The 27,124-nt window shown below is 44.1% G+C and overlaps 1 protein-coding gene across 2 annotated transcripts in view; it reads right to left on the bottom strand.

Annotated features, from left to right (window-relative positions):
- nrxn2b (neurexin 2b) overlaps positions 1-27,124 on the bottom strand; it is a 1,271,620-nt gene that overhangs the window by 597,394 nt on the left and 647,102 nt on the right. For both annotated transcript variants that reach the window (XM_060917059.1, XM_060917060.1), the window contains 3 exons: positions 26,968-27,087; positions 26,309-26,690; positions 7,533-7,723 (listed from right to left, as the gene is read on the bottom strand). In XM_060917059.1, the coding sequence (XP_060773042.1) occupies positions 7,533-7,723; positions 26,309-26,690; positions 26,968-27,087 (693 nt within the window). The remainder of the gene's footprint in view (positions 1-7,532; positions 7,724-26,308; positions 26,691-26,967; positions 27,088-27,124) is intronic.

The following is a 27,124-nucleotide window of genomic DNA, read 5'->3' as shown; positions in this document are numbered from 1 at the left end:
CGTTGTCATGATTCGTTGTCATGCCGACCGAGGCTGTTGTGTTTCCCTTGTGGTCTCATCACTCGTCACTTCCGGAAGGGACAGTGCTGAAGTAAGTAGCTCGAATACGTAGCTCAATAGGGTTTACATGCACTAACTAGCTCGGCAGAAATCGCATAAACTAGGTCGTGTAGCTCGATTCCAAGAAATCAAGTTCGGTTCAATTTCAGCCGAATTAAGGTGTATACATGGCATTTTGAACTTCGATTTCAGTCGAGCAACGGCAGAAATTCGATTCTCTCTATGTGCATGTAAACGTAGTGACTGTCACCTCACAGCAAGAAGGTCCCGGGTTCGAACCTTGTGGCCAACAGGGGACTTTCTGTGTGGAGTTTGCATGTTTTCCCCATGTCTGCGTGGGTTTCCTCCAGGTGTGCTGGTTTCCCCCACAGTTCAAAGACATGCAGATTCAGTACAATGGGGCCACTGTAATTGATGCAAGCTGTAGTGGTTTCCCAGCCATTATATATATATATATATATATATATATATATATATATATATATATGCTATGGCAAAAGCTAATAAAAATCAAATTTTAAAACATGGAATAAAATTATCCAACGTGCTGAGCTTAGTGGAAAAAAAAAAAAGACAGTAGGTATTATGGCCTGTAAAACACCTACATGGCCAATCCAAATGGAAATAAAGTCGCAGAACAGGACTTGTACATAATTCTGCAAAATAGGAAATTACTCCAGGACCCAATGCAAATTTACTCCCATCTGGATGGTGCTATTAAAAATTTGGTTGATTTCTATTGGATTTCAATACCAATGAACTGGTAAGAAATTATACAAAACAGTAACTTTATCCTTTGTATCTGTTCATGCACAAAGAGTCGGGCAAATAGTACAAAATTTGCTACAATACCATGTTATGTAAACCAGTTTATATCTGATTGGTGAGAAGGGGTTGATTAATTTTCATAACAGCAGCTCTAATATTTACTTTATAATAAAAGCAGAGCACCTGATGAGTGTATGAGCAAAATATTTGCAAGGGCACAAAATCAACCTGAATAGAATAATAACATTATTCTAGCATATGAACCATCAAACTGTGCAGTGTATTTCATGTCAATAAATTACTGCGTTGTCTTGTGACAATGAAACCAATAATGAGATACACATCACAAATACGAATTCATATTTATTCCTTTCTTTGACACTGCATGCCATGCACCAGAAACAACACCATGCCATTTATTATGGTGTGAATCTGCTGGGTGCCTGGTGGATACCAGTGAACCAGCACTTTCACTTTACATAATTGCTATAGAGTTACGATCGAATATCAAATTTGATATGTCAAACAGTTGTCTGGTTACATCTCTCACGTCTTCACGTGTTTGCACATGCACAACGCCATTAGGACTAATTACCACGCACCTGTTCCTGATTAGCATGCAATCACAGCGCAGACATATAAGGACTATCAGTAACACCCAGACTTTGCAAAGTATACACTTTGCACCCTGCATCTGACATTACCAAGCCTTGGATTTAGTATCGCTTTACTGATTTTGACACTGTTTGTGTTTTTGGACTGTGAGTATTGTATTACCTCTGATATCCCGTCTGTGCCTCACTCGACCACTGCCTGTTATTCAACTCCGCCTTTGTCTACATTTTGGATCTGTTTGCTAGCATGTTTTCAATAAAACTCTTCCTATGCTTATTGCCTATTGCACTTACATGTCAGAAACTGTTAACTGTCAAGCAAGCTAGTGGACTAATCAAACTGTTTTAACTAGTTTTATATGAAACTGTTGTAAATATTTTCCGTAAAATGTGTTAGAAAATAATCCCACACTTTTTTAAAAGCAAATTAAAAATAAGCACTGGATAAAAACACATTTATCTGATGTAAATAAATATACACATTTTGTTGTCTGGTGGTCAAGTGTTTATGAGATACGTTGCCTTGCAGTTATGATCAGGTTCCCTGTGGTGGTACACGTTCATTGTACATCCAGACATCGTACACTCAAACCATCAAAAATCAGGTCGATGCATTTCTACATTCTCTTAAGTATGGAGTTCTGCTCTGTGCACTTTCTGCATGGGGAGCTCTGCTATTAATGTACTCATTCTAACATGTGATTGGTTCGATAGTACAAACTTAATCATAGACTGATGAGAAAACAAGTGCAATTATGATAGTGATATACTGAAGTTTTCTTTAATATTTAACATTTTTAGAAGGAGTCCCCAGTGTCAGTGTTTTGTAATAGTCAGAGGTAAAACTGCAACTTTTTCCAACACTAAAAGTCTTATAGATGTTATAACCTAAGTATTAGCAGGATATAACTTGTTTAGCAGACATTCAACAGCATTAAACATGCCTATACAATAATTTTCTTTAAAAAAAATGCTTCAACAATTGGCTGTCAGGAAAGAGTAATAAAACACTTCAGGTCATGTAGTGATTGGACAGTAACCAATGGCATGATGATAACAGTAACTACACCAAGCCATCACACATGCTATGACAGCACGCTCCATCATGTATTAGTCCTTATATATTTCACCTTAGTAGTGGAAATGTATGCAACATTTCCTGATATAAAACCCATACATTTATTGTTTACTATGAACGATGAAACTTGTCTCACTGTTTTTGTCGGAATTTGTGGATAAGAGATACAGGTACCAACACATACAGAACAATCAAAAATACTGAATACAAGATAATAGTCACTGTTATTTTGAAATGTCCACTTCTTTTTGCTAGCTACTATATAACAAAGCATTATAACACTAGGTTGTCACAAACATTATGCAGCTTTTGGTGTTTAGAAGACATAATTAGCTAGCTAGTTAGCTAGGATAATCTTTGTGCAGAACTCTGTGGAGGGAAACAACTAACTTGCTTATATACATATAATTCAAGAACTTTGTACGAATTTGGTCATAGTCTTCGACTAGACTCTTTATCATTAGCAAGCTGTTAGCAAGGAGACCCTGCATCCTTGCTAACAGATTGCTAGTGACAGATAGTCTAGTCCAAGTGTGTGGCTAACCATAACCTCGCTCTTCTCTGAATATGGCTTACTTTGCCTCAGGTAAAAGTAAAAAAAAAACAAAAGGATAAATTATTGTGTTGGACTTAAAAAATGTATTGCTTGTAAGCTGCTGTTAGTAGTGCGCAGCCGCCCTTACTACCTGCCCGAACACAAAAAAAGGTGGTCCGAGATGAACTTGAAGCCATGCTCAAAATGGGCATAATCGAGGAGTCCCACAGTGACTGGAGCAGTCTAGTGGTCCTGGTGCCCAAGATCGATGGGTCAGTCCAGTTCTGTGTGGACTATAGGAAAGTCAATGCGGTGTCTAAATTTGACACGTACCCAATGCCTCGCATTGACAAGTTGCTCAATCGATTAGGTGCCGCTCGTTTTTATTCAACACTGGATTTAACGAAGGGATATTGGCAGATTCCCATGACTCCTCTGTCCCGAGAGAAAGCGGCCTTTTCCACACCATTTGGTTTACACCAATTCGGCGCACTTCCTTTGGGCGCCCGCTACGTTCCAGTGGCTTATGGACAGGGTCCTCCACCCCCACGCCACCTACGCAGCCGCGTATCTGGATGACATTATCATCTACAGTAATGACTGGCCGTGGCACCTTGAACACCTTAGGGCCATCCTAAAGTCACTGAGGTGGGCGGGTCTCACAGCGAACCCAAAGAAATGTGTGATTGGGTGGGTGGAAGTACGGTATCTGGGTTTTCACTTAGCCCATGGGCAGGTGCATTCCCAAATTAATAAGACAGCAGCGATTGCGGCCTGTCTGAGGCCCAAGACCAAAAAGGGGGTGAGACAGTTCCTGGGGCTGGCTGGCTACTATCAGAGGTTCATACCTAATTATTCGGATGTCACCAGCCCGCTGAAGGATCTCACTAAAAAGGGAGCACCAGATCTGGTCCAGTGGATGGGGCAATGCCAACAGGCTTTCTCTAGGGTAAAGGCTGCACTGTGTGGGGGGCCACTGTTACACTCCCCTGACTTTTCTCTCCCCTTTATTTTACAGACAGACATGTCGGACAGAGGGCTGGGGACCGTTCTGTCCCAGAAGGTGGAGGGGGAGGAGCGTCCCATGCTGTACATTAGCCGAAAGCTGTCGATGTGAGAGGGCAGGTACAGCACGATCGAAAAAGAGTGCCTAGCCATCAAGTGGGCGGTCCTCGCCCTCCGGTACTACCTGCTGGGGTGCCCTTTCACCCTCTGTTCAGACCACGCGCCCCTCCAGTGGCTCCACCACATGAAGGATGCCAACACGCAAATCACCCGTTGGTATCTTGCACTCCAGCCATTTAAATTCAAGGTGGTCCACAGGCCGGGGGCGCAGATGATGGTGGTGGACTTCCTCTCCCATCGCGGGGGGGGGGGGGGGGGGGGGGGGTCAGCGGGGGCGTGGCCGAGCGTCAGTCTGTGAATGGAGGGCAGAGTCAGGGAAGGTGAGTGGTCGTGTCACTACACCTGTTGTCAATTAACGTGTGTTTGTGTCTCCTTCAGTGACCGCACCCGATAAAAAGGAGAGTGAGAAGGGGAAGTCGGAGCCAAGGGCTCGTTGATAGCCTGTATGTGTGTGGGCGTGTGCGTGTCTGAGAGTGAGTGAGTTTTTTGGAGCCCTATGCTGAAAAGCTATAAAATAAAAACCCCTCTTCAACACAACCAGCCGCCTGCCATGCTTCTGTGCTCCACCCACACCTGAAGCTTGCCTGATTAGATAGATAGATAGATAGATAGATAGATAGATAGATAGATAGATAGATAGATAGATAGATAGATAGATAGATAGATAGATAGATAGATAGATACTAAACTGTTAACTTGGCTGCAGAGTTAGTACAACATTAGCCTGTCTGATAATGGTTCACTTTGTCTTGGGGGGGAAGGGAAAAACAAAACAAAACACTGGAATTTGTTGGAATAAACAACCAAATAATAGCAAAATATCATTTGCTAGACTGTAAAGTTAGCTACATGTCACCTGAGGGTGACTATCCACATAACATTTTTTTTTGAGCACTAGCAACATTTTTTTTTCACTTGTTCCCAATGAGGAGAGCAAATGTGAGTACCTAGAGTAACCGATCATACTGTGATTCCTTTTCAAGGCAATCAGTGACACGGTGGTTAGTGGTGATATTTTGGCAATATAACCAATTGTTGTCATAAAAAACAAAATCAATTCATAGCATGAGAGCATTTTTCAGATGAAGCAATACCCAGAACTTATCTGACAGAGAAAAATGTCATATGGACACACACTCTGAAAATGTCTTACTTTATCTTAGGTAAAAGGCAGACAAAACCCTAGAATGTGGTGGATTACACTACCTATTGCTAGTAAAGTACTGTCGAAAGTTAGCATGAGCCGAGCTACGTTTGACATTGTCTTACTCTGTCTGAGGTAAACTCAAGAGGAAGAAAGTAGCTAGTATACAGCTAGCTGTATATTAACTCTAGCTGACCTTGTCTGAGGCCTGCGACCCTGTAGAACAGGATAAGTGGCTACAGATAATGGATGGACCTTGTCTGAGAATGCCTTACTTTGTCTGAGGTAAACTCAAGGGGGACACAATAACTAGGAGACATCTAGCCATAGATTAACTCTCACTAAGCTTGTCTGAGAATGCCTTACTTTGTCTGAGGTAAACTCAAGGGGGTGGGGGAGTAACTAGTATACAACTAACTGTAGGTTATCTCTAGCTAACCTTGTTTGAGAATGCCTTACTTTGTCTGAGGTAAACTGGGGGGGGGGGGGGGGGGGGGTGTAGCTCGTATACAACTAGCTGTACATTAACTCTAGCTAACCATGTCTGAGAATGCCTTAATTTGTCTGAGGTAAAGTCAAAGGGTGAAAAAGTACTGTAGCTAGTATACAACTAGCTGTAGATTGGGGCGGCATGGTGGTGTAGTGGTTAGCACGGTCGCCTCACAGCAAGAAAGTTCAGGGTTCGAACCCAGCAGCCGGCAAGGGCCTTTCTGTGTGGAGTTTGCATGTTCTCCCCATGTCTGTGTGGGTTTCCTCTGGGTGCTCCGGTTTCCCCCACAGTCCAAAGATATGCAGTTAGGCCAGACCTGGGCATTTCCTGGCCCGCGGGCCGCATCCGGCCCTGTGGTTCATTCTGACCGGCCCGCGTAAGGTTAATTAGAAATTACAAAATAAATGTATTTTCTAATTTTACCTCATGCATGGACTGAATGTGCATTGCTTTTATTTTGAAGTTGTGTTCAACAAAAACGCAATGCATGCGACATGAACATGACATGAAATTCCACGAAACCTAATCCCGCGATAACTACTTCCGTAATTTGTCCAGACCAACCACAAACTTTTACGTCATCCTTCAAACGGTCCAGCCAATCACGTAGTGTGACGTCACCAGCAGGCGCCGGAGCCGATCTGTAGATCTGATTCCTACACCGAATGGACTGATGATCATCTGTCAGCTGTGCTTCGCATCTCCACCTCAGACATTCAACCTGACTCTGATGCACTCCTTAAAGACCAACAGAGACTAGATTTCTCTCACTGAACAAATAAAAAACTGAAAAACACCAAATGAGGTGATTAGACTACAAATGTGGGCATCATTATTATAATATGATGTATCTTGCTTGATATTTGGAGTAGAAAGACAATATTGTGATGTCTTTATTGTGTTTTGGGGTGAATGTGACTGAAAAAAATTGGTACAAACGTTCACATTTTGTTAACCATTGTTTTGGGAAATTTAATTGAATAAATGACATTTTTTGTAAGGCAACCTTGTTTTTTCCATACTCTTACCAGTCTTAGCAGCTTGTAAAAACAATGTTATTTACTGCTTTATATAAAGAAATACAATTAATATTATGCAGAATTTAGTTCAGCCTTTTGGTCCAGCCCTCTACAAAATTTTCTGTTTCTCATGTGGCCCCATGGAAAAAATAATTGCCCACCCCTGAGTTAGGTTAATGTGGGGCGGCCTTGGGCTGAAGTGCCCTTGAGCGAGGTACCAAACCCCTGACTGCTCCCCGGGTGCTCTGGTGTGGCTGCCCACTGCTCTGAGTGTGTGTGCACTGCTTCAGATGGGTCTAATGCTAGCTGTAGGTTAATCCTCGCTACCCCTTTCAAAGAATACCTTACTTTTATTGAGGTAAAAGGGAAATAAATAGAATATGAAGAAACTACTGTACCTATGGCTAGCAAGGCTAACTTCGAGTTAGCAGGAGCCTAAATACCTGTCTTACTTTGTGTCAGGTAAATAAACAACAATTAACTTAAAATGTGTGTAACAGTGAGTGAAGGGGGATAGTTCCTTAGTCTTCCCAAGTCTACAAATCTATGAATCCAGTACTATAAATACTAATGTACAGACACACATAAAGACTTTTATGTATCCATTGAAAGGCCATCAAAAATGTGCGTTATTAGTGACCCACAGACATTTTTGCACTGACCCGACATAATGTATGTGTTATTAGTGACACATGATACCTTTAAGGTCCAGATTGCGGGCTCCATTGGAGTGCTGGGTGACGGTGTGGGAGTCGATTTTCAGTGTGTGCATGTTGTTAGTGTCACGGGAAACCACCACGTTGTGCCACTGGTTGTCATTCAGTGGCTTGTCTGAGTTGCCTTTCATCAGAGAGGGTCCATTGCCCAGGTCAAAGACGTAGTGGATATACCTAAGAGAACAACAAAAGCAAATGCTTACTTGCAGATTGAACAGTGTACTACTAGTTAAAATATGCTAAACATGTTTTGATTCTTTAAGTGTCTTATTAAGAGATCGTTGTTTTAAAGGCATGGGATAAAACATATCTCAGAAGAATACCTCAAAGATCCTGGGATTAAAAATGATGACTATTCAGTTGGTAAAGGAAATCTCTGCCATTTTTTTTCATTAAACAAAAACATTTGCATTATATTTTATTCACAAATTAATTTCACAAATCAAAATAGAAACATATGACAAAAAAAAAAAAAACAATACTGCGTAACCCATGCACACGTTATGATTTCATGTCCTTGACTGATTATCTTGTGGCTCCATTAAATTGTGTGCATAAGTAACTGATGAATTAAATTTCTGTTTATTCTGTAATGTAATTCTGTATATTCTATATTATCTCTATATAATTGAAAGACTCATAGTATATATCCTAGGTTATACGTATAATATCTGTATATTTAACAGTTATTCCACAAAATCAAGTCACACATCACTATAAGCCATGTACGAGGAGATTGAGTGGAATAACTGTTTTATTATATCCACATTCAATGGATTTTGAGAAACAGAGCATTTTATTTTTAGGTTCTCAAAAATTTGATAAAAACTTTATGCAAAACATCTGACAAAATAATTTCTGCTTAGAATGTAAACAAACTGGCACAATGACAGTAGCAATTTATGAAAAATGCTCTCATAATAATTCTTGAAAAATAAAAACAATTATACATTCTTACCATGAAATACTTTTATTCCATATTTTGTTACTTTTTTTGTATTTTTTGGGGTTTTGTTTTCGAGTAGAGTTTTTATTTTGTCCTCAGTTGGTTCAGGAAAACGCTCCACCATTTTGTTTTTCTCTACCCACAGTATATGAGCTGATGGCCTTGGAGTAGAGTAGCCACTCAGAGTACATGATTGCTCATATCCAGTGAATGTGGATAGAATAATATCTGTATATACATTGTATACTGTATACTGTATATACATTGTATACCGGATCCCAGCTCCTCGAGAGGGGCTGGACTCTTCACTTCTCTGGAGTCGCCCATGGTGAGCAGCAGCAGGCTGGTGTGGGCTTGCTTATAGCTCCCCAGCTCAGCCGCCATGTGTTGGAGTTTACCCCAGTGAACGAGAGGGTCGCCTCTCTGCGCCTTCAGGTTGGGGAGAGGGCTCTTGCTATTGTTTGTGCCTACGGGCCGAATAGCAGTATAGAGTATCCGGCCTTCTTGGAGTCCCTGGGAGAGGTATTGAGAGGTGCTCAGACTGGGGACTCCATTGTTCTACTGGGGGACTTCAATGCTCACATGGGCGATGACAGTGACACCTGGAGGGGCGTGATTGGGAGGAATGGCCTCCCCAATCTGAACCCGAGTGGTGTTTTGTTATTGGACTTCTGTGCTAGTCACGGTTTGTCCATAACGAACACCATGTTCGAGCATAGGGGTGTCCATAAGTGCACGTGACACCAAGACACCTTAGGTCGGAGGTCGATGATCGACTTTGTTGTCATTTCATCTGATCTCTGGCCCTATGTCTTGGACACTCGGGTGAAGAGAGGGGCTGAGCTGTCAACTGATCACCACCTGGTGGTGAGTTGGATCCGCTGGAGGAGGAGGAAGCCGGACAGACCTGGCAGGCCCAAATGTATGGTGAGGGTCTACTGGGAATGTCTGGCCGAGCACTAGGTTGGGGAGGTCTTTAACTCCCACCTCCGGGAGAGCTTCTCCCAGCTTCCGAGGGAGGTGGGGGACATTGAGTCTGAGTGGACCATGTTCTCTACCTCCATTGTAGACACGGCTGTTCGGAGCTGTGGCCGCAAGGTCTCCGGTGCCTGTCGTGGCGGCAATCCCTGAACCCAGTGGTGGACACCAGAAGTAAGGGATGCCGTCAAGCTGAAGAAGGAGTCCTATCGGGCCATGTTGGCCTCCGGGACTCCTGAGGCAGCTGATGGGTATTGGCAGGCCAGGCGTGCCGCAGCTTGGGCAGTTGCGGAGGCAAAAATTCGGAACTGGGAGGAGTTCGGTGAAGCCTTGGAGGAGGACTATCGGTCAGCCTCAAAGAAATTCTGGCAAACCATCTGGCGCCTCAGGAGGGGGAAGCAGTACTCTGCCAATACTGTTTACAGTGTGGGTGGGGAGCTGTTGACCTTGACTGGGGACATTGTCGGGCAGTGGAAGGAATACTTAGAGGATCTCCTCAATCCCACCATCATGTCTTCCCTTGAGGAAGCGGAGGCTGATGACTCAGAGGTGGACTCGTCCATTACCCAAGCCAAAGTCACTGAGGTGGTTTGCAAGGCACCGGGGGTGGATGAGATCCACCCTGAGTATCTCAAGTCTCTGGATGTTGTGAGGCTGTCTTGGCTGACAAGCCTCTGCAACATTGCATGGTGGTTGGGGACAGTGCCTCTGGAGTGGCAGACTGGGGTGGTGGTCCCTCTTTTTAAGAAAGGGGACCGGAGAGTGTGCTCAAATTATAGAATCAGAATCAGAAACACTTTTATTGCCAGGTGTGCGAACACACACAAGGAATTTTACTCTGGTACCACTTAGCTTTCATAGTACAACACAGATAAAAGTGTACACACAAAACGAACAAGCAAGCAAACAAAACAAAGGAATGGTGCAATAGTAGGGAATAATAGGAAATACAGAGAGAGAGTCTAACTGCAGTGATCTTCAGGGGAAGACTGTTGCTCCAGCAACGACCTTGAGGCAGTGCTGGCTGGGAGAGCCGAAGATAAGATTGGAATTTGTTTAGGCTTGAAACAGGTAGACGTGGCAGACTACCCCGCTTGTCCATTCTGGTCACTAAAATGATCCATATCTCTCTGCAAAGCCATCAACTTCTCCAATATGGAATCCACCGAGCAGCTCAAGTTTTGAATAGCCACAGTCTGAGTGCCGACAGCTCTGCCCACCGCTTCAATCATGTTGGGCAGCTTTATGGGGCTTTGAACAGCTGTCACCATTTCCTGATTTCCTCGATACACCAGGGCAACGCCTAGTCCAATCAGCAAAAGTCCTGTGATCATGGTTCGAATAGGTAAATATCCTCAATGTCCTCCACAGAAAGAACCGCCAGGCACATGACACGCCACTTCTCCCAAGTGTCCATCGTATATCCAGCTGCGAACGTTCCGGCAGGACAGGCTGGTTCCCCTGAACCCAGGCTTCTCGTCGAGAAGATTGTGTCAATTGCGTGAAGACACCAGTTTATCAAATCCATGAATTTTGATTTGAAGAACAATGCAGAAAGGGTCTCTCAGGCAAGATGAGTCAGCAGAGCAGAAGCAGGAAAGCTCAGGGGAGGAGAGGCAGAGCAATGTGAGATGAGAGGAAAAAAACACCTCCGCATTATGCTCCTATCAGGAGCACTATGTGGAAACATTTAAAAAACCTCAGCGCAGCAGCTTTCCATGAAAGCATGAAGAAGAATTAACGCAACAATTACACAAAACATAGAAAGTACGAGAGAGCAAAGTCCCAAGGTAGCCGTCTGTGGCGCCATCTTGGATGATAGGGGAATCACACTTCTCAGCCTCCCCAGGAAGGTTTACTTCAGGGTACTGAAGAGGAGAATTCGGCCAATGGTCAAACCTCGGATCCAGGAGGAACAATGTGGTTTTCGTCCTGGTCGCGGAACACTGGACCAGCTCTATACCCTTCATAGGGTGCTCAAGGGTTCATGGGAGTTTGCCCAACCAGTCCACATGTGCTTTATGGATCTGGAGAAGGCATTCAACCATGTCCCTCGTGGTATTCTGTGGGGGGTGCTTCGGGAGTATGGGGTTCGGGGCTCTTTGCTAAGGGCTGTCCGGTCCCTATATGAACGGAGCAGGAGTCTGGTTCACATTGCCGGCAGTAAGTCAGACCTGTTCCCAGTGCATGTTGGACTCCAGCAGGGCTGCCCTTTGTCACCGGTTCTGTTCATAATTTTTATGGACAGAATTTCTAGGCGCAGCCAGGGGCCGGAAGGAATCCTGTTTGGGAACCACAGGATTTCATCTCTGCTTTTTGTGGATGATGTTGTCCTGTTGGCTTCTTCAAACCAGGACCTTCAGCATGCACTGGGCGGTTTGCAGTCGAGTGTGAAGCGGCTGGGATGAGAATCAGCACCTCCAAGTCCGAGGCCATGGTTCTCAACCGGAAAAGGGTGGCTTGCCCTCTCCAGGTTGGTGGAGAAGTCCTGCCTCAAGTGGAGGAGTTTAAGTATCTCAGGATCTTGTTCACGAGTGAGGGAAGGATAGAGTGTGAGATCGACAGGCAGATCGGTGCAGCCTCCGCAGTGATGCAGTCGCTTTACCGGTCCGTTGTGGTGAAGAAGGAGCTGAGCCAAAAGGCGAAGCTCTTGATTTACCGGTCGATCTATGTTCCGACTCTCACCTATGGTCATGAGCTTTGGGCAATGACCAAAAGAACAAGATCGCGGATACAAGCGGCCGAAATGAGTTTCCTTCACAGGGTGGCTGGGCGTTCCCTTAGAGATAGGGTGAGAAGCACAGTCACTCGGGAGGAGCTCGGAGTAGAGCCGCTGCTCCTCCACATCGAGAGGAATCAGCTGAGGTGGCTCGGGGATCTCTTTCAGATGCCTCCTGGACGCCTCCCTGGGGAGGTGTTCCAGGCATGTCCCCCCGGGAGGAGGCCCCAGGGAAGACCCAAGACACGCTGGAGGGACTATGTCTCTCGGCTGGCCTGGGAACGCCTCGGTGTTCTTCCTGAAGAGCTGGCTGAGGTGTCTGGGGAAAGGGAAGTTTGGGCTTCCATGCTCAGACTGCTGCCTCCTTAACCTGGCCCCGGATAAGCGGACAAAGACGAGACGAGACGAGACGAGACATTGTATACTATCAATGGATAATCTGTGTGTTGTTGGATATTGTATGGACAAGAGAGTTTTACTGGGAAATGGACCACTCGTATTTTTTCATATGAGCTATACAGCCAAGACACGGAGAACCAAAATCATGACCTAAATCTCTATATGTCATTCATGAGGAAATCGATTAATTGTTTTGATAAATTTGGGTACTTTTTTGTTTGTGAATATGCCAATATAATAAAAAGAAAATCACACGTTGACTTGAAGATATGAAGTATATCTTCTCATGTTGAAAAACTCGCATTTTTCAGACAAAATTCATCATGGATCTCAGTGACATTTTCCCAATATTTCACTCCGATGATGTCACTCCTAGCATTTTCCCCACTAACTAGATGCACGTTGTCAAAATGGCAAAACGGTTCAAAATTAAAATTATTTTGATTAAGTTGTGGGGTTTTTTAAATACATGAATGAAACCCACTAGAAAGGAATAGAATAATTTTTTTATTCCATCCCAAAAGTGTCCTGTATGTATAATTCCTGATATTTCACTCCAATGATGTTACTCCCAGCGTTTTCCCCCTGACTTCACGTGCGTTGTCAAAAGGGCGAACCAGTTCAGAATTAAAATTCTTTTGATTCACTTGCATATTTGTTTTGTGGATGTGCCGATATAATATGAAGAACATTACATGGTTTATTTTCTTTTTCTTGTGTTGAAAAACATTCCACCCGTTCGCTTTGCTCATTCATTAATATGTTCACCACTCGAAGTTAAACTTCATATCTTTGTGCAACTGTGCAATGTCATATATATATATCAGGGATAAAAATGCAGACAGAAGAAGTGTATATATACACACACACACACACACACACACACACACACACACACACACACACATTATATATATATATATATATATATGAATGAGTGATTTCACGCTTATGGGTACTGAAATGGGGACATGAACTTATTTTTAAAAATTCACCTAAAACCATTTCTTTTTTTACCATCAGGTCACAAAACATGTAATCTTTAATGAATGATATGTTAAAAGATAACTTTAATTTTCTGAGATGTAATAAAAACATATTTATATGCCAAAGTCAGAACGTAACAGAAGTGTTGTGGACATATATATTCTCAATTTTAACAATGTAGAATTACTTTTTGAAACATAGGAAGGTGATGTTTTAGCAAATATAATTAATAAACATGTGTAGTAGAATAAACATACACATTCTTTCAATAAGATTAACATGGTATATAGCTAGATTGTAATTAATTGTAACAGACGCGAGATGGACAATCATAACAGAAGTAATGTAACAGACATCATTTTGGAACTCATAGGCTTGACTTTGGCATATAAATATGTTTTTATTACATCTCAGAAAATTAAAGTTATCTTTTAACATATCATTCATTAAAGATTACATGTTTTGTGACCTGATGGTAAAAAAAAGAAATGGTTTTAGGTGAATTTTTAAAAATAAATTCATGTCCCCATTTCAGTACCCATAAGCGTGGAATCACTCATATATATATATATATATATATATATATATATATATATATATATATATATATATATATATACACACACAATATATATATACACATACACACACACACACACACACACAGTATATATATATATATATATATATATATACACACACACACAGGCGCGGTCCTGGGGCGGGCCGACCGGGCAGCCGCCCGGGGCGGCATCGCGGGGGGGGCGGCACGAGCTTGGGCTGCGAAAAAAAAAAAAAACGGTCACCCCCCCCAAAAAAAAAAGTCCCCCCCCAAACCCCCCCCCCCCCCAAAAAAAAAAACAAGACGGGCGGGTGTGTGTGTGTGGGTGTGTGTGTGTGTGTGTGTGTGTGTGTGTGTGTGTGAACATTTTGGATGGGGAAGCCCAATAGACCCTTTTCACTGACGTCACCGGAAACCGGAAGTAAACAAACCCTGCGCCATATTGGAAGACCAACAAACTCGTGATTAGGGGGGAAATAACGGCAGCGCGCAGAATTTAAACCCACGAGGCACTTGATTCATCATAAACCTACAATGGTAAACTTTTGTGCTGTGTTAGGGTGTTCCAACAAAGCTGATGGGAAAGGTGAAAAGAAGTCTTTCTACAGAATACCAGCTGTGATTGAGACACAAGCAAACCAAGGAGCTTTCTGCCAGGAGATAGAGAATAAGTGCATTACTGAGTGTCTCCAGGAATCATCGCGGGCTCGAGAGACGAGACCTGACGAGTTAGTTCGTTGGTAGCAGAACAAAATGTCTGGACACAAATCGGGTTTTCAGAAAAGGAAAGAAAATAAACGGAGGGTCGAAAATACAAAAAAGGAGGCAGAAAATGCAAAACGAGTTTTAAGGTAGGACAAATGGTTACTTTTCTGAGGCAGCCCGCCGTGGCTGCAGGCTTTCAGTTGTGTCATTGAATGGTTACTTTTCTGAGGCAGCCCGCTGTGGCTGCCTGCAGGCTTATTTATTATAGCCCATTTAGTTAAAATAGTTGATATAAAATGTTTATAGTTATAGTTATGTAATGGTTGTCCTGATTTAGACTGGTGTTTTTTTTTTTTTTTTGGGGGGGGGGGGGGGGGGGGGGGGTTGCGCGATGTTGCACCCGGGTCCAGATTAGGGCAGAACCGGCCCCTGGCTACATTTCAGGTGTAGTTTGTTTTATGAATGTATGTACTTGCATAGATGTGTACTTGGTCTTCCAATATGGCGCTTAACAAAATCTCGCGGCGTGGTGACGTCATGCGGTAGCCCTCGATACCAAAGTTGCGCAGGTGACGTCATCAGTGTGTGTGTGTGCCTAACTTGTCGTAGCCCCATAATATGCACAATCCCGCCAGCGGAACATTGTACTAGTCATCAAAAAGACTTTACTACCATAGTACTACACTACTATGACATTACACAGAGTCTTAAGTAATACATTACGACTTGATCATTGCCATTCTGGTAACAACAAATTTATGTCCGCGACGTACAACACATGACGAGAAATGTTTAAACGACCATGTAAAGCTGTTAACATTCTGTTGGCTAATACAGAGCCCAACGCGGGGGGGCGGCACGAGCGCGGGGCGCGAAAAAAAAAAGGTCCCCAAAAAAAAAGTCCCCCAAAAAAACCCCCCGAAAAAAAAAGACGGGCCGGGCGGGGCGGGGCGGGGCGGGGGGGTGGGGGGGGGGCACCAGCAGGGGGTTTCGCCCGGGGAGTAAATCACTCTAGGATCGCCACTATATATATATATATATATATATATACCCTTTTCAGTCACGTGACCTTCGTAAACGCGACCACCATTTTGGACATGTAGCGGACTTCGGCTCGAATTGGTTTGAATGTGAGGAAGGCGACAAACGGAGAACATACAAGAAAAAGGAGGGAGATGCAGAAAACACCTTCGCTATCCAGCAACGTAGGGCATTTACAGGGCGAGCAGAGGGAGAAATAACAACAGTAATGACACATTAGCAACGCCGTACAGAAATAACGGTTTATGGCACAGACCCTTTCGGTTCTTGCTCATCTATCTGCTACAATGACTGCTTAGACTGCAACAATAATACCTAACACACATTTAAGTATCCGTCGTAAAGACGTGAAACTCGTCGAGTGACGAGTGTGTTCATTGATAAGCTAACACAATCTAAAAGTAGACATACCATCACACTGCCCTGGCACTGTGTACAGTTTCCCTTCTATGGTTTGTGCACTCACTATTTGCCATTACTTTCTCCAACCGTTGTGACAGATTACAGGGAACGGCCTGGATTTAAGAGACAAATACATGCTCCTATTGTTTTGAACACTTATTTGTAGACAGTGCTTAATTTGTAAAGTGGGAGGTCCCGGAGCGCAGAGGATAAGCGGCTCCGGTGCGGAAAAAAAGAGGGGGTGCGGCGCTTCTGGGCATGTTTTGTAATAACACTGCAAATTAAGTTCATCTGCAGATATTTTGTGGATGTCGTTTCATGAGAGAAATCACCAACAAGACAGATATCAAAATCAGACATTAACACCAAATAAACTTGCATTTTTTTATTTAATTATTTGTTTGTTTGTTTGTTTGTTTTGTTACATAGTCAAAAGAGGTGTCGGATCACCGGATCCAGTGTAAATAGCTGCCGGAGCCAACGCCCGAGGTTCCGGAGCGCGCTCCGGCTTGCTCCCCTCAAATTAAGCGCTGCTTGTAGGACACTGCCTCTGATCTGTCCTACAGTCTACCAACAGCAAAGGAACACAACGCTAGCTAATGTCGTTAGCTAATAGCTACTACAGAAGAACAAAGAGGTTACAATGGGTTATTTTAGCCTATTTGGTTACACACTCGCCGCCACAGAATGTTAACAGCAATGTAATGCCTTTTCTGGCTAATTTTATTCGTCTTACCTCCAACAAAGTGGTCACTACACAAGCGTTGGTGTGCCGCTATCCATCTTCTCCGTCGGTCAGCATCTACCGGGATCCGATAAAATGATAACCCTTGCCTTGTTTGTTGATGGCTACTACATCCAGGTGCACAACAATATAGTGGCATGATGGAAGTCTTGCTGAAAATAAACACTTTCTTTGCTGCCGTTCCTCAATGCTGGCTGTGGTAAACTACTGGTAGTACACGTCCAAAATGGCGGCCGCGTTTGTCGTGACGTCATGTGAAAAGGGTCTATAATATATATATATATATATATATATATATATATATATATATATATATATACACATACACACACACACACACTGTATGCATGTGTGTGTCTCACACACACACTTCTTCTGTCAGCATTTTTTATCCCTGATATTTATTTATTTATTTATTTATTTATTTTCCCCAGGCTTGTATTTAATAGAAATTGTCTAGGCACAATTGGAAAACCCAGTTCTGGAGGTGTCTATTCAAGAAAAATCTGCCAACCTTGCAGATGTGAACTACAGACAGAAAATTTGCATAATCTGAACGGAGCACACAGAAAATCCATGTAAGCAGGTACATAACCCATTCCTGAACATGTGCAACTTTTCCCATGCAAATATTGGTGTAATTTTTAGATTTAAGTCACTGACCTATGTTGCCATTTATTTACCCTCTTATTCCTACTTTATTCATATTTTATGTGATTGACAGACTATCATGGGATATACATCCCAGAGGAATAACTCAAATACCCAGGATTATACAAAAGCATTATTGATCCATCCATCTGTCCATGATCTATGCCGCTTGTCTGTCAGGATCATGGGGGAAACTGGAGCCAATCCCATTTGACTTCAGGTAAGAGGTGGGGTTCACCCTGGGTAGGTTGCCAATCAATCACAGGGCTAACACAAGAATGAATAAACATTCACACCTGTGGGCAATTTACAATAGCCAACTGATCTAATTTGCATGTCTGTGGACTGTGGAAGGGAAGAAGAGCCCCCGGAGGAAACCCACGCAGGCATGAGGAGAACATGTAAACTCCACACAGAGAGACCCCAGTCAGCCACAAGGTCCAAACCCTCTTGCTGTGAGATGACAATCCTAACCACTGCACCACCATGCCACCCCAAGGATTGTTCAATGAGTACATAAAGGGAATTTCTTCAATTGTTTCATGTGATGGTTTATAAAGCTGTCAGCTTTTGACAAGCATGCAAATGTTTTATTGCTTTGTGAAAATCTGGGCTATAAATATGTCAAAATGACAAAGCTGAATGGGGATGTTGATGCTCTGTTAAAACGAAAAGATGCTCACATTTGAGCAGATTTTGTTCTGTTCTCACATAAAACATGTGACACATCCAACCAAAAGAGAAAATATCTGTGATATTTTCACAAGTTGACACACAATTGTAAGAACAACAACAACAACAACAACAACAGAAAAAGCCAAAGGAAGGTATAGAATAACAAGAACAGATGTTAGTACAGACTAAAGTATTAAACGGATGAATAAAATGTAACACACTGTAGGGGGCCAAGCATTTTCATATGAAGATAAAAATTTAAAAAATGCCATGCTATGCTGTGGTATATTAATGCAATATGTAGTTCACTTCACTTTGTTTGTCGAACAAGCTGGTGACATTCCTCCTAAATCATAAACCTGCAAATATCACTACAGCTTTATCAATAGCAACCAAAACCCTACAGGACAGAAAAAAAGCCTCTTTTGTTTTATGGATGAGTATTAGCCTAAGTCTTGCTCTTTTCTCAGTGGTGTTAAGACTGACAGTCTATTATAACATGTGTTTCATGAATATATGTTGAGTCAAAAGTTCTAATACCAAGGGCTTCAGTTTCAGAACTACAATGACAGACATTGCATGAGGAAAATAATAAACAAACCTAAATCCATATCTATAAATACATATGAACTGGCTGTTGTCAGGTCCTAACGAGACAATACATGGATATTTTATTAAAGTTAGGTCTTGGAGGACAAAGCAGTTAAGACTGATTTAGTGTTAATAGTTTGGCAAATTTATGTTGTATGTCTACAACGACCAAAGTAAAGTGATGAACATCCATGACATTTCAAATTACATTTGAACTTTTTCCTTCAGGTATAATATTTAAATTATTATCAAGATGAAGATTATTTTACAGATGGGTTAACTGGCTATATACTGTATATGGAGGATTGTGGCAGTGGGGGCGTGGTCAAGTGTCGGTCTGTGACCGGAGGGCGGAGTCAGGGAAGGTAAGTGGCAGAATCACTACACCTGATGTGAATTAACCTGTGTTTGTGTGTCTTCCCAGCAGCCGCGCCCTATTTAAGGAAGAGAGCGAGAGCAGAGCGGGCTCTCTCCCGACCAGAACACGTGTGTGTGGCGTGTGTGTGTGTGTGTGTGTATATATATATATATATATATATATATATATATATATATATATATATATATGAATAAACATATAGAAGCTGAAACACTGACAATAAAGGAGTCACTGAGAACTCAGTACTGTCCTGCCGTGCTTCTGTGCTCCACCCACCTAGAACGGTGCTGTGGTGCTGAAACCCGGGATCGGAGCGCTGAAGCAGAACAGCCCCATGGAGTCCTCCCCTTTCGCCGAGCTGGTCCACGCCCTCGCCACGGCCCAGCAAAGCCAGCACCAGGCACTACTCGCCCTCCGGAAGGAACAAGAACAGCGGTTCGAGGCCCTGGTGCTGGCTCAGCAGGAAGAACGACAGGCGTTCTGCACCTCCTCGTGTCAGCGGGGTCCACCGCCGCGGGGCTGTCCCCCTTCACCCTGACGAAGATGGGCCCGCAGGATGACCCTGAGGCCTTCCTCACGTTCTTTGAGCAGGTGGCAGAGACCTCGGGGTGGCCAATGGAACAGCGCGCAGCGCGCCTCCTCCCCCTGCTAACGGGAGAGGCGCAGCTGGCCGTGCTACAGCTCCCCATCAACCGCCGGCTGGCCTACGCGGACCTTCGCCAGGCCGTCCTCCAGCGTGTGGGGTGCACCCCCGAGCAACAACAGCAGCGCTTCCGCGCTTTGTGCTTGGAGGAAGTCGGTCGGCCGTTCGCGTTTGGCCAGCAACTCCGGGACGCCTGCGGGCGGTGGTTGAGGGCCGACAACCGCAACGCCGAGGGGCTCATCGACCAGGTGGCGCTGGAGCAGTTCATCGCGTGTCTACCAGCTGGAGCTGCAGAGTGGGTCCAGTGCCACCGACCCACATCGCTGGATCAGGCAATCGAGCTGGCGGAGGACCATTTGGCGGCTGTCCCAACGGCAGGACAGCAGACAACCTCTTCTCCCCTCTCCTCTCTCTCTCCCTCTCCTCCCGTGTCTCCTCCTCACCCCGTTCCCCCACCGCAGAGGCGGGGGCCGGCCCCACCCCAGCCGGCCCACCGCACCTGCGGTGCCCTCCCATTTCTCCCTTCTGTGTCTGTCTCTCTCCCCCCTCAGGTGAGTGAGCCCCAGAGCACCAGTGCAGAGAGGAAGCCTGGGCCGGTTTGCTGGCGCTGGGGGGAGCCGGGCCACCTCCAACAGCAGTGCTCGATAATGGAAGTGGGCGCGGTGGTTCAGATCCCCGACGCGCCAGGAGCCGCCCTCGATCGGGCTGGAGCGTATCGCATACCGGTGAGTATCCAAGGGGATACATATCAGGTGTTGGTGGATTCTGGTTGTAATCAGACCTCATTCCACCAAAACCTGGTGCAAGACGAGGCATTGGGGGGAGCACAATTGGTGAAGGTGTTTTGTGTGCACGGGGATGTTCACAGCTACCCTTTAGTGTCGGTCCACATTTTTTTCCGAGGGGAAAAATTTATAGTGAAGGCGTCGGTTAAAGGATATGGGACATGAAACATAAAAGCACGCTATATCAGTTTCTTTCCATTAAAAATATGAATTAATTGCATCAACAAATACAAAATCATCTATTAAATTCAACAAAATCGTTATATTCATGATGATTATATGGCATTTCTGCTCGACTTTCGATATGCATTTTTTGCAACCGGAAGAGCCGCTGTCACATGATCATACGTCACAAAAACTTTTGGGCACAGCACAAGCGGGTAGATGAATGGAAAAGTGGATGACAAGAAAATTGTTTTTATAGTCTTTAAAGTACATTGGACATCATACATTGGACATCATGGTGTATTGTGCTGCTTATGGTTGCAATAATTCCAATGGGAAATGCCCTGGAGTAAGTTTTTTTGCATTCCCCAAGGACCCGAAGCTGAGGAAAGTGTGGGCTCACCTGCGCATGCGCAGTAGGCTTCGCGCATGCACAGTAGGCTTGGTAGGACAACTTTATAGAACACCTGTTGAAAAAAACTTTGCACCTACTGTTTCCCACAAACTGTATTCGGACCATTTCACTGAGGATTCTTTCAACATTAATACTCCGGTATTGAGCGATATTAATTCATGAAACATGAAACAGGAAGCATAAGCATGAGAAAAAAAAAAAAAACAGTTCAAATCGGGAAGCCGCGCACACCTGCGCCAGGCTGCACAAATGCGCGCAGCTTCCTGACCCAAACCGCCTCTCTCTCATCCTTACACTTCATGCCTCATGCTCCATGAACCAACATCGCTATTTTTATTTTTTTTAATTGGATCTGCGCGATTCAGCCGTGAAAAAGGTGGCATCCGCCAAAAGGCGCGCTGTTTGCATCCCTGCACGGAGGCCAGGGGACAGGACAGGAATATTTTTGTTGATATGAGTGATCCGGTGCGATTTCGCGACCCCCCTGTTGAAGACCTCTGCGCTAAGTGACTGAAAGCCGAGGTAAGGATTAGTATTATAATTTTGGGTGTATCAATTATTGATTATCATAATTCTGACTCGTTTCGCCATTTTGAATGTTTTCATCTCGGACTCTGGAAGTATTGTATCTCAATCAATCTCGAAAAATATCAGCAAAAAAAAAAAAAACTAGCCTGCAACGGACTTTAGCTAGGTCTATGATGAACTTTCAATGTTCAATGATACAAAAATAATACTTCTTTCAACAGATCATTAGCCTTTGAGCAGAATTGTTTTTAACTTACCAGGAAGTGTTATCGAGCCGACCGCTTTCAGTTTCATGAGGGCTGAATGAACTCTCACTCTCAGAATCATCTGACCCGTCAGAGTAAAGACAAGATCCATGTTCATGTGAATTTCCAGCTATCGGTTTGAATTGATAGGGTCTAACTTCACATCTCTGTGAAACATCGGGAATATCACTGTCGATGGTGTCCATTTCGGTAACCTGTTTACATTAGATTCCCAAGCGCTGGCTCCTTGGAAAGTTTTTGTGACGTCATGGGTCACGTGACCACCTAGCTCATTAACGAATCCTTGTTTTACGCTGATGTATAGAAAAACTTGAATAATGTGATGATTTTCACATTTTTGACGCCCTGGAGTGATTTAGATGGCATTTCTTATGTCCTTTATACATAATTATGCCCAGGTAAAAATCCATGTCCCATATCCTTTAATCCTCGCCTTACCCACTCTATAATTTTGGGGACTGATTGGCCAGGATTTGGGGAATTAATGAGGCACCTAGTAAAGAGTGGGTCCTGCCATAGTTTAAGAAGGGGAGGTCCCGGTGTCGCGTTGGCAGGAGCAGCTGTCACAGAGCCGTCTACGTCAGCTCCGCGTCAGAGTGAGGAGCCGCCGGCTCCTCCTCTCTCTATTGGGGAATCCCTGGCGGATTTCCCGTTAGAGCAGTCGCGAGACGAGACTCTGCGGCATGCGTTTGACCAAGTGAGAGTAATTGATGATCAAACGCTCCAGCCAAACGCCATCCCGTCCTTCCCTTACTTCGCGATTATGAAGGATACATTATACCGAGTGACGCAGGACACTCAAAGTAAAGAGCGAGTCACGCAGCTTTTGATTCCGAAAAGCCGCCGGGAATTGGTATTCCAGGCGGCTCACTTGAATCCCATGGCTAGACACTTAGGGCAGGATAAAACACTAGCCCGAATAATGGCCCGATTCTATTGGCCGGGGATTCGCGGCGATGTCCGTAGGTGGTGTACGGCGTGCCGCGAATGCCAGTTAGTAAACCAAGCAGCCATTCCAAAAGCGCCTTTGTGCCCTCTCCCATTAATCGAGACCCCATTCGAAAGAATCGGGATGGATCTCATCGGGCCATTAGATTGGTCAGCATGAGGGTACCGCTTTATATTAGTTCTGGTGGACTATGCAACGCGATACCCGGAAGCAGTGCCTCTTCGCAATATCTCAGCACGCAGTATTGCAGAGGCACTCTTCCGCGTTATCTCCCGAGTTGGAATCCCGAAAGAGATTCTGACTGATCAAGGCACAGCGTTTATGTCACGTACACTAAAGGAACTGTATGGGTTATTAGGTATTAAGCCGATCCGCACCAGCGTGTATCACCCACAAATGGACGGTTTAGTTGAACGGTTCAATCGCACCCTCAAAAATATAATTAAAAAATTCTTAAGTGAGGATGCAGGTAATTGGGATAAATGGCTCGAACCCTTGTTGTTTTCAGCGCGAGAGGTCCCCCAAGCCTCCACGGGGTTCTCCCCATTTGAATTGTTATATGGGTGTAAGCCGCGCGGCATTCTAGATGTGCTGCGGGAAAATTGGGAGGAGGGACCTTCACAAAGTAAAAATACAATACGTTATTGACCTGCGCACAAAACTCCACACACTCACCCACCTAACTCAGGAGAATTTGCGGCAGGCCCAAGAACGACAAACCTGCCTGTACGACAAGGGTACGTGCCTCAGGGAGTTCGCACCGTGAGATAAAGTTCTCGTCCTGTTGCCCACATCGAGCTCCAAATTAGTCGCCAAGTGGCAAGGACCCTTTGAGGTCACACGGCAAGTCGGGGATGTTGACTATGAGGTGAGGCGAATGGACAGGGGTGGGGCGTTACAAGTTTACCACCTCAACCTGCTCAAACTCTGGAACGAGGAGGTCCCCGTGGCATTGGTGTCAGTAGTTCCGGAGAAGGCGGAGCTGGGGCAGGAGATTCAAAAGGGAATATTGGCATCACGTACCTCTCCGGTCCCCTGTGGAGACCACCTCTCCCCGACCCAACTTGCGGAGGTTGCCCAGTTGCAGATCAAGTTTTCGGACGTATTCTCGCCCCTGCCCGGCGAACAAGTTCAGTTACACAAATTGAAACGTAGCGATTTTCTATGCTATGGAAAGTCCACACTATAATGACAGGCGTACTAACACAACCTGCGCGCTTCGACAGCGCATTGATACCTTCACTCGGAGTTGTACCATTTTTTTTTTAGACAGGGCGGACGGACCAGGGCATTCGCCCGCCTGGCCGTGCCCGAAGAGGGGTGAAGGCATCAATGCGCTGTCAAAGCGCGCAGAAGGTGTTAGTACGCCTGTCATTATAGTGCGGACTTTCCATAGCATAGAAAATCGCTATGTTTCAATTTGTGTAACTGAACTTTGTTTCATGTCACTGGTCATATAAACCTATGTAAACAGGAAAGACGTGGAAGAGTTTGGTCGCATCTAACTACAGCCCCAAAAAATACCATTGGCTATACTGAGCCTAGCTACACTGCTAACAGGAGTAACAGTGCGTCTGACTGACTGGGAGGTCGCACAAAGCTCGGAGAGGTACGGATCAGCTTGTCTCAATTCAGAGAAGAACATATTTCATTATGGAAGTACGGTGGACTGTTCCTTTAAAAAGTAACTAAGTAAATTACACTGGGAAATGAATACTTAAGAATGAGTGAAAAATACTGTGGTGAGTGTGTGTGAAAGCAGAGTCTGGAGACAGAAATCTGAGTTTCTCAGTCATTAGCCTGTGCTACTTGCTCTTGATAGCACTGACTTGACTGCTTTATTAGCATTCGCTAACACTACTGATGAATGCTACACCAGCTGGAAGGTGACTTCACTGCCGCGCTGATGGTGCTGATTCACAGTTAAGCTTCCGTTGGCCTTCGAGAATGCTGATATACTGATATGAAGAGAGTGTATAATAATAATAATAATAATAATAGTAACAACAACATTGGCTGGCTTTTTTTTCATGGTATATCAGATATATTCCATTCAGCTAGCATGGTAATGAATTCATCTTTGACTCGTTCAATATCATGCCAGCTGAATGGAATATATCTGATTTACCACTCAAAGCCTGCCAATATTATTTAAATATATCATAGTTTTGCTTCTCCATGTCCTGGATGTAGCTCGTATGAAAAATACGAGTGGTATATTTCCCAGTAAAGCACTCATGCCCATATAATATATATGGTTATAATTGGTTTCATTGATATTATTTACCAGCTTATAAAATAGCACTTAATCCATCCATCCATCCATTATCTGTAGCCACTTATCCTGTATAGGGTCACAGGCAAGCTGGAGCCTATCCCAGTTGACAGAGGCGGGGTACACCCTGGACAAGTCACCAGGTCATCACAGGGCTGACACATAGAGACAAACAACCATTCACATTCACACCTACAGTCAATTTAGAGCCACCAATTAGCCTAACCTGCATGTCTTTGGACTGTGGGGGAAACCAGAGCACCCGGAGGAAACCCACGCAGACACAGGGAGAACATGCAAACTCCACACAGAAAGGTCCCCATCAGTTGCTGGGCTCAAACCCAGGATCTTCTTGCTGTGAGGCAACAGTGCTAACCACTACACCACTGTGTCACCACTCTTGATCCAGTCCATCCTATTATTGTGTATGTGCACTTTTCTACATCATGCTCTCAAGTAATCCGCATGCACAACTTACTAGATCTTGGCCAATAAATAACAACATATTTGGGATGTTGGCTATTTAATTTGGTGTATTGATTTGGTGAATTAATAAAATAATGCCATTCATTGTCTTTGTTGATTTGATTCTCAAAGTTCTGAATGGAAGTCTGTATAAGCTATAGAATAAACACAGTAAGTACTGTGTTGAAACGCTCTTAACATTCACATTCAGTAAATGATTTAAACTTTGTAAAATATCAACTGCTCACAAGAAATCAAGAAGGCAATAAATAAATGTCACAGTTTTGCGGTGATATAAAGAAAAAGAATCTCATTACTTGAATGAAATGCCAAAGTATGGTGCAATGATTCATAAACCTGTCAGCTAAGAGATACTAATGGCAGCAGGTAGTCACTAATTAGCTTCAAATCAACAGATTTATACCCCATGTGAATGTTGCTTGAATAATATGGCCACATCTGAGTCACACTGAAGATTTGAGACTCACCCTTTGACCAGCTCCACCACAATGAAATCACTTCCATCTCCACTGTTGTAGAGGATCAGGCCATCAGAGCTGGTGGTCTTGAACTGGAAGAACAGGTGCATGGAGGCATACGCCTGCAGTGTAGCCAGTGCCAGGTAACTTCCTTTGCTCCTGAAGGTTACAGGGTCAGCAATGATATGGCGCATGCCAAAGCGGGCGTTGAGCTCGCAGTAGGAGATGTCACCGTTCTTGCACTGGTCAAGGTAGGGCACACCATTGACCGACAGTCCCTGTAGGTGGCCGACGAAGTTGGATGGGACAACAGAGATGAACTGTCTTTCCGTCATGATGCCTGTCTCAATGTTGTGGAACTCAAGACGTGTGTGGGCTCCAGTCATCTGACCTGGAGGAACATGTAGGGTCTTAGTGGTGAATTGGATGAAACCTTGTTTCACTGCATTTGAAACTTTTTATTGATTTAAACTATTTGTTGACTCCGTTTTAGTCAGTCAAATTGACATGACTAATGTTTGACTGGTCCCCTGATGTCAAAAATTTTCAAATTGTTATCTTGCTTGACCAGTTCCAATTGGTATTGATATTTACGCAAACGTTTTGCTACAGAACCTGCAGGCTAAGCTAGTATGTTAGTCCTACATGATGTCCTAGGCCTCCATTACCTTCAGTGGTGACATTGTCCACAGACAGCTGCAGGTTCTTGCCTCTGCGCACCACTTTTACTGAATGCCATTCGTTATCGTTGAGCTTCTGGCCAGCATACAGAGTTTCAGGACCTTTACCTACAGGAGGTGAGGGCAGTTAATCACACAGATATGC

The sequence above is a fragment of the Neoarius graeffei genome, chromosome 3, assembly GCF_027579695.1.
Source record: "Neoarius graeffei isolate fNeoGra1 chromosome 3, fNeoGra1.pri, whole genome shotgun sequence".
Classification (NCBI taxonomy): domain Eukaryota; kingdom Metazoa; phylum Chordata; class Actinopteri; order Siluriformes; family Ariidae; genus Neoarius; species Neoarius graeffei.
Note: the sequence above shows the minus strand (reverse complement) of the source record. Positions and strands in the feature narration are given on the sequence as shown.